Below are 8,165 nucleotides of genomic sequence, written 5' to 3'. Positions count from 1 at the left end.
TCTTTTTTGTTAATCATTACTACATTCTTCTTCCGAACCATTAACAAGGGTGAAGTTCAGAATATACTAACAATTTATAAACTTTGCCGTGCTTATCCTACTTTCACAGTTCTAAATTTTTTTTATTTTCAGGGCGCTGCAGTAGCTGTTTAATGGTATTTGAATTTTACTTCTGGAATATTCAGAATTTCCCTAAAGTCATGCTTATTTTTGTGAGTCACGTCGCATCTCGTAAACAATAACATACCTTAAAATAATTCACAACTTCGCAACAAAATTACTTGATCGAAATTTTTTGAAGTAGTACACTCGTTTACTATTCATCAATCCAACTCCTGCACAAGCCTGAGATTATGACAGAAAATGGAGCTAGAGATTATTGGTGGGATCTCTCATTCTTTATTTGAGATTTTCTTCAATAAATCCTGGGTTCCCTATTACATTGTTTAATTGATTTTATGTCATATTTAAATGAAGGGACCACCAGAACGTCTCCAAAATTCAGCCTGGAATTATAACTTTGAGAAACCTTAACCAGAACCTTTACTTAGAAAATAAATTCAGGAAATGTGCAGTCTCAAGTTAAAAAAAATAGAACACACACAACCAGTTCAGCCCATTTTCTATTTTTTTTTCTAGTTTTTTAGACGAAGTACATCATTCTTACTACCTTGTTATTTTATGTTAAGTAATAATTTGTCATGCATCTCAACAAGTTTGTCAACAATCGATTGTTCGATTTCAACACCTGCAGCTTTTTGTTCATCGTTCAAGCATATTGTCTCCTCTTTATCACCATTACTGACAAATATTACTCGCTCTTTCCTTGTATCCAGTATATTTCCAATTACTAACTGCAATAAATATGCTGTATGTTTTAATTAGTAAAAAATGAATAAACTCAAGATATAATAATCAGATGATCAATGAATGATAATGTCTAAGTGTATTCTTCCAACAACAGTAATAGTTTTATTGATCCATTTTGCCTGAAATTCGATTTCCATTTACAGCCTTTGTTCATGTGTATCTTTTCAGAAAATTCTGGCATTTTGAGTAATTAGAGATGAAAGGTATCAAGGTATCAAGTAGTTATCGTCATTTCAAACTTATTCTAGCAGTAGTTCAACATAAAGGCTTGTGAAGTCGTAAATTCATAAGACTGTCGCACCAGCCGGGATATTCATCTACATTTCTACAGAATCCCTTAAAATCATTTCAGATCTTTAATGGGATCGATTCACCTGATGTCCGTAATTCTGCAGTGCCTGACGCGCTTTACTAACCAATACCGTTTCATCAGTTTCCAGCTAAAAATTGAATATTCATCAAAACATGCAAAAAATTTTTGAAACCACCGCGCTTAATATTATACTAATAATTGAGGTGGGACGACTGATCGCTAAATTATGAACTAATACATACTCCACTCCTAAATTAGAGAATATGCGATTTGTTGAAATAGCTCCATCCTTAAGTTAGATGAATGTGAGCTTAAGCTACAGTGTGTTTAAACACAAAATAGGGTGCAGCGCTTTAAACTTTAAATTTTGCTATTCAGTATGTGATAATTTGATTGGTAATAGAAATGACCAAGCTCTTCCGGTCTTCCCATAAGTTTTCATGATAGGTCTATAAATGAAACAAGTACCTTAAACGAAACGACGAATGCTTTTGGCACAATATCTCTAACCAGTTTTTGCAAAATTTTAGGAACAATATTGAGCGACAATTGCAAACTTCCTTGATTTGAATGAATTTTGTGTTCTGGCTGAAATGATGTTTGAAATTCGTTCCAGAAACTAAACGTTCCAGAAATGTTGTTTTCCTTCTTGCACTTGAAGAATGAACCAAAGTTACAATTACAAGTTGGTAATGAGTGATTTTAAATCAGCGATATGAAAAATCGGAAATAGGTACTAAATTCTCCTCGGATATATAAAAATCCGAAACAGCAGCGGCAAGATAAATCAGAAGAGAAGAACCCAAAGACCGAAGACGCAGGCAAATCATTTCGAGAGTCATCAGATACGCGGATACGTCAACGAATGATATCATCAGGAGACGATCAGAAAGCTCACTATTTAACGTCAATGCTTCTAATAAACCCGGCATATTTTGAACTGCAATTTAGTGGAACATTTAAATCTTCTGAGTCTTGAGAACCTTATGAAGAGTAAATTATGAATACAAACACAATTTCCGACACCCGGAAAGTTTTACGAAATAAGTTCGAAATCATATTTTTGTTATCCTGGGGAACTTTTTTGTGAAGAAAGGCAGCAGTAACTCCGTATTATTTCAACTCTGGACAGTGGGTTAATTATTTCTATATCATCTAATAAAAGGGGATAATCAAACAAGAGATGGATATCATGAAATCTACTTTAAAATACATTATGCTTAGACCTACATACCGACATGATTTCCATCAATTATAAGGAAAAGAATGTAAAGCAATATGATTAACAAACCTTCGATCTTGCCTGAGTTATTCACAACTAGGTGATCAAATAAATTACAGAACTTTCGTCTGAAAGGCTTCAGAGAATTATCTCGGTGAAAAAATATCACAGCATAGCCTTTCATCAAGAAATACCTGAAATTAACTATTATCGATTAAACTGTCTAGATGAAAAGTTCCCCTCGAGAGAACACAGCATTCCGAGCAGCAGTATTGCAATACCGACGGTCTGTGAGTTACTTGAGATAAATGAATCTGCATTATACATATGCATAACTACGATTGCATTTATAATTAAATTAAAATTGTTTAAAAACAAAAACAGAAACAAAGACCTGAAAATTTGCCTTTGGCCCTCATTATAAAATACACCAAAAGGACTCACTCAGCACTAGCAGCACCTCGTGTACCCATAGAAAAATTGTCAATATATCGAACCACCTTTTTTTCCAATGGTACTCTGGTACCACCACTCTATAACAGTTCCAGCAATAAATTACATATACATATAAAGGAACCCCAAACCTAATTCCTCATCTGCCGACTAGTGTTGAATCAATGGTACTAGCATTTTTTACTTATCAATTTTGATATCACATCCTCAAGCTTAAGTTCTTAAGATTAGAGTTTTAAAGAATTAGTCTGCTGAAATATTCCGTTAAACAAAAATTCAAGGAATCTATGAAACAGTGGTTGAAACACAGGTCGGAATTCAAAAGCTAACCGTAATTAAGACAAGTTTCCTTGAGTTTTGCCGAACAAAATCATCAATTAAAGAATCGACAGATACCATTGTTCATATATCGGATATTTTCGAGAAAATGAACATCAAGGTGTCACAGGTCCATGAGATCCGTTTTCGAGTACTGGTTATCTTTTAATTATTTTCTGCTTCCTACCTCCCATTTTCATTCTATTTATTAGGAAAAAACTTTCACGCGATAAAAACTTGAATCTTTAATCAAATGATAAATCCTACCGAAGCAGTGGGATTTCTAATTCCGTGAGATCCTCTCAGTCACGAACGATCAATTTTATTTATTATGTCCAAAAATTTACTCAAATTTCTTAAGTGTGACACATCCTCTACAAAGGGCACTAATGCACTCAACTCAAAGAGATGAAATGAGGTAAAAGAATAAATTCTCCAAGTCTAAAGAAAAATTCAACTGTTTTAGCGAAAAAGTAACAGCATTAACTTGTGAACTTCCCATCAGTCAAAACTTCTCTAAGTTCACAAATAAACATCTGAACATATTTTATACATATATAATGAGAAACAACACAAAATATAAAACTGCCTTTCAGGCATACTTCGGGCATGCTCTTTTTTAGAACGTGTTAGTTGCAAGCTATAGCAATTCCGACAAGTTATCTCTGTAAGCGTATTTCGCAGTGGATTTGTTATTCTTCAATTACAGAAATAAGAAAAAATTTTCTTCAAACTCAAAGAAAATCTTTTACAAAGCAAGGATCTCATTAACCTTACTTTTTCACTTTTATACTTTTTATTTCCAACATGGCAAGGTCAAGAAATCTCTCCTGATACTTCTAAAGTTGGCGGACCGATCGACGCTTCCTTACTGCTCTCTGGGTGATGACCTTGTGCTAGTTTTTCGGTTTCTTCATCAGTCGCCGCATTAATGGCGCTTTTTGATGAAGTAGTAGATAAAATGTCGACATCAGCAGAAGCGGCAACAGTATTAATCGCATGCTGTTGATGTTCAGTAGTTATTAACTGCGGCGATTGTACTTCATCGGTTGATTTATTCTTGGGTGAAGGAGATGAATCGCCTACAGTTAGACGATACAATATTGGTGTCTCTTCTGCTAGCTGCTCTCGTTCTACTACTGAAAAAGATGAAACAAAGGAATTTTCGGTCCATTCAATTTCTACATGTAACATTAAATCAAATCGGTTTTAACATTTGACTTGATAGAACATTAAGTTATGATCAGTGATGTTTAGCCGAAATTGTTCAATTCAAACTGAGCTTTCACCACCTCTTCTGTATTGAGTATCAGTATTTGTAGGAACAACGGAAGAGAAGACTTGTTCATAAAATTTTAAGCGTGTTCTATTTTTAGCTAATGAAATATGCTGTTTCGACTACTTGAGATTTCCGAATAGTATTAGAAACACAACTTACTTTGCTTTGCACGCAATGCTTCCTGTTTAACTTTGTAGTCTTCATATGCATTCAGTAACTTCTCCGACCAATCACCGACCATAGATGCATATTTTGCTTCATCGAGCTGTAAATAGTTTCCCTATGCAGAACAAAGTATATACAATCAGTTTCCCTCAGGACACCTTTCTTTGGATTATAAAATGTAAGAGAAACTACAAAATCCATCGATTTTAAACTGAATTATAAATTCGATTTCTTAAAGAATCCAAACAATAAAAAGTTTGAATGTATTCATCTAAAACTACTTTATCATTTTTGAACATCTCCGGAGTTTGTAGAAATTAAAAATGAAGAATGACGGACAGTAAAGAAACATTTGATGACTACTGACCTGAGGTTTTTCTTCACACACTTTTTTCAATTTTGCTGCAAATTCTTCTGATGCAATTTCCATTGAACGCTTTTTGGTTTGAAAAATCTCGCTCAGTTTCTTGAGTTCCTCTTCAAGCTTACCCTGAAACTTTACTGCTGGAATTATTAAGTTTCATTCAACTAGTAATGCCGATTACTGCTCTGAAAAAACATGAGGTGGTAACCTTATTTTCACAATTCAGGTATGATAGAATTCGTTTCAGAATAATAGGAGGTCTTTACTTAAGAGACGGCACCATAGAGAATCGCTGAATACATTTCTAAAAAAAAAACCGAAGATAACACACGCATTACTGAAATTTACTTGGTGCAGAGCCAATGAAGTCGCTTGTTTCTTTAGCATTTCGATGCGATTCTGAGCAAGAACCGTTCGAGTATCAGTAACAACGTTGCCACTAAAAAGATCCGCTATGAGGCGATGATTTCGATCGAATCTGTAACAAAAAATAAACAATATATTACGTTTTAGATTAACTAACTACCTTTACTCCCAGGAACGGTCACCAGTTAAGTTCCAGAAACCTACAAACCTAACGGCAGCAATTCGGCGAGAAGATAGATCACCGAGTTCTTCATCTTCCACTGGCTGAATAACGACGCCTCCTGTATCCAAACGTCCGCGACTAGCTGCAAACTGTATTAACTCAATGAGCGAATGATAATTTATCTTTGTAAACTGATTGGCTTATGAACTCCATTGCGGCAACTCAACTTCCAATAACTTCTTCGTCATTCCACTACGCAAAAAATTTTCGACATCCTGGCATTTCCGACAGTTTTCGGCAATAAGTCAGTATGAATTGAATATGCGATAGTACTTCATACTCTAAATTGATTTTTCGCTCGACTATAAAGTCAGAAATTTCTAGCAAAGAAAACTTAGCAGAAGTCAGAAAAACTGGTAGCTAGCCAAATTATCTAACCAGCAATTACACCCCCAACTGTGTTTGATTTGTCGACGACTTTTGCTCGATTTTTTGCTGACAAATATTGTTGATAAGCAGCCGAGTTATGATAAGCTTTCAACGCCTTCTCATATTCTTGTCGTTCAATGTCATATTCCTTCAAAAATGGAAACTTATGAACTGAAACTTGAACAAACAAAAATCGAACTTTAATCGTGTATTACTGCTCATTAGGTAAAACACTGGAGATAGAAACAGAAACTTTATAGCAAACAACCTGATGATATATAGCTTTTTCCGATTCCGGGGCATCTCGCCACATCTGGCCAATCACTTTCCCGATATCCCATAACTGACTGTCTGGATTTTCAGCGCGCACCTAAATGAATGTTTTTCCAAATAAGTTACCATCTATTTACCAGAGGACCGTTAGAAAAGATACACGAAGAAAAATTCGCTAATATCAAAGGACAGAGTGAAATATATAAAATGACTTGGCACCAGGAATGTGAAGTTTCTAGCAAACATCCTTACTTTGGCCCACATTTTTCGACTGAATCTCATGTAGGGAACCAATGGACGATCTGGTGGTTTCGGTGGTTTAAGCGAATTGCTGTCATTCTGAAAGTAAATACAGCCTCTTAGTAATACGAAGGAACAACATCAACGGTCTCCTGCCTGTTTTCTTTCCGACAAAAAAGTTTCAAGTTTATTTCCCGTAGTTTTTACAGCAATCAAAAAGTTTTTTTTAACTACTTTTTTAATTGCGTTCTTAAACGAAAAAACTTATTTCTAAACTAAAAAAGCATAAAAGATGATGCGAAGGAAAATGACATGCCTGACTTGACGGTCGCGGAGGTGGATGTCGAAACATGGCGATCGTTGGTGACCCTGGAATACTCAACTCAAAAATACTTTACAAATACACCATGGACCTAGTCTCAACCACCAACTGCTTCCTCCACACGTCCCTCCTCCACCAACTTTTAAACCAACAACAATCATAAATGAAACGCAACGGGATCGCTTTGCGAATTTTGATGTCTCAACAGTTTTCAATAACACAATTTTCCTTTGATTGCATAAAAGTGTCAGGTCGATAGCCGTAGGTTCAATTTTCGGTTGAGTTCGGGCAAGGTAGTCGTGTTCAGCTGATCCCTTCTTTTAATAGTAAGCTGAATTTGAGATGTTAATTGAACTCGCATCTCTGATCTCTTCCCCTCCTCACTTGACTATTCGATGCTCAATACTTGTAGCCCTAATCTAGAACAGGATATCCAGAAAAACAGATTTGAATTCCCTATAATTCACATATTGATTGATCGAGTCATTTGGCTATATCTTCTACTCCAAAATATCTTCCAGTTTTGCTTTAAATCTGGAAGAATACGTTCCTAGTACGTGAACGCAGCCCATTTCCAACCGAGATATGATTGCTGGAATCAAAGTAATCAACATGAATACTAAAAGAGGAAAGAAGGAGAAAGAAGAAACTGACAGCTTTATGGAAGTCTGTTCTTAGAAATATCTTTATATGTTGTAGAAAAATGAATTTGCTAAAAATAAAAAATCGGAACATTTTATAGCGTCGAAAAAGTTGCCTGCAGTGGAACATTTCGTCGAAGAGTTCCAAATGAAAAACAACAAAAAAGTAAAGAGAATCAGGGAGAGTAGGTTCAATTACTTCTTATCAGAGACGAAATGATAAACAACTTCCGGAAGGTTGCATCAGTTTTTCCGCAAATTCAAAATATGCTGGGACTAAATTTACTAATTTACTGTCGTCATATTCGGGTAAAACTAATTTGTTTTCTAAAACTTTCCAGATAAACGGATACACGCTTCATCAGAACCTACCTCCGGAAGACTATTCACTTCTCCATACCTGTACAAAATATTGGCGCTATTTTGTTTCATTAAAATCAAGAGATTTTGATGTCATTCCTGTTCCTGCCTTTTATATTTTCAGCTTTTGTTAATTCATCTTTTGCTCGCGTTGCTCAGTTTCACCTCTAAGCAGTATTTCTTTCTTCTCTTCAGTAGATTGAAAATTCTTTTTTGTTTTATAAATTTATTTGAGATATGTTTAAGGTAGCATTTATTATAACCTTTGAACTTCTCATGTAACAATTAACACAGCATTGCTCATTAAAGGAACAAGAAAAAGAAGAGGAGGAACGAGAAATTCGATGGCACGCAAACTTAATGAGTTAATTCTTTTAAATGTGAATC

At 35.0% G+C, this 8,165-nt stretch overlaps 2 protein-coding genes across 2 annotated transcripts; both read right to left on the bottom strand.

The window, feature by feature from the left end:
* Nucleotides 1–674: 674 nt before the first annotated feature.
* LOAG_01280 (DNA/pantothenate metabolism flavoprotein) lies at nucleotides 675–3,257 on the bottom strand (the record flags this gene model as incomplete). Its single annotated transcript, XM_003136819.1, has 7 exons — nucleotides 675–854; nucleotides 1,245–1,310; nucleotides 1,652–1,771; nucleotides 1,921–2,123; nucleotides 2,475–2,599; nucleotides 2,850–2,938; nucleotides 3,189–3,257. The coding sequence occupies 7 exons, from the start codon at nucleotides 3,255–3,257 to the stop codon at nucleotides 675–677; spliced, it is 852 nt and encodes a 283-aa protein (XP_003136867.1).
* Nucleotides 3,258–3,992: 735 nt separating this feature from the next.
* On the bottom strand, nucleotides 3,993–6,938 carry LOAG_01279 (hypothetical protein; the record flags this gene model as incomplete). The annotated part of the gene is made up of 9 exons (XM_003136818.1): nucleotides 3,993–4,315; nucleotides 4,615–4,720; nucleotides 4,988–5,110; nucleotides 5,333–5,462; nucleotides 5,559–5,655; nucleotides 5,952–6,090; nucleotides 6,211–6,312; nucleotides 6,468–6,554; nucleotides 6,849–6,938. 9 exons carry the CDS (start codon nucleotides 6,936–6,938, stop codon nucleotides 3,993–3,995), a joined length of 1,197 nt encoding a protein of 398 aa, XP_003136866.1.
* Nucleotides 6,939–8,165: the final 1,227 nt, after the last annotated feature.

Source organism: Loa loa (genome assembly GCF_000183805.2).
Source record: "Loa loa unplaced genomic scaffold supercont3.15, whole genome shotgun sequence".
In the NCBI taxonomy this organism is placed as follows: domain Eukaryota; kingdom Metazoa; phylum Nematoda; class Chromadorea; order Rhabditida; family Onchocercidae; genus Loa; species Loa loa.
This window is presented reverse-complemented; position numbering and strand designations above follow the sequence as displayed.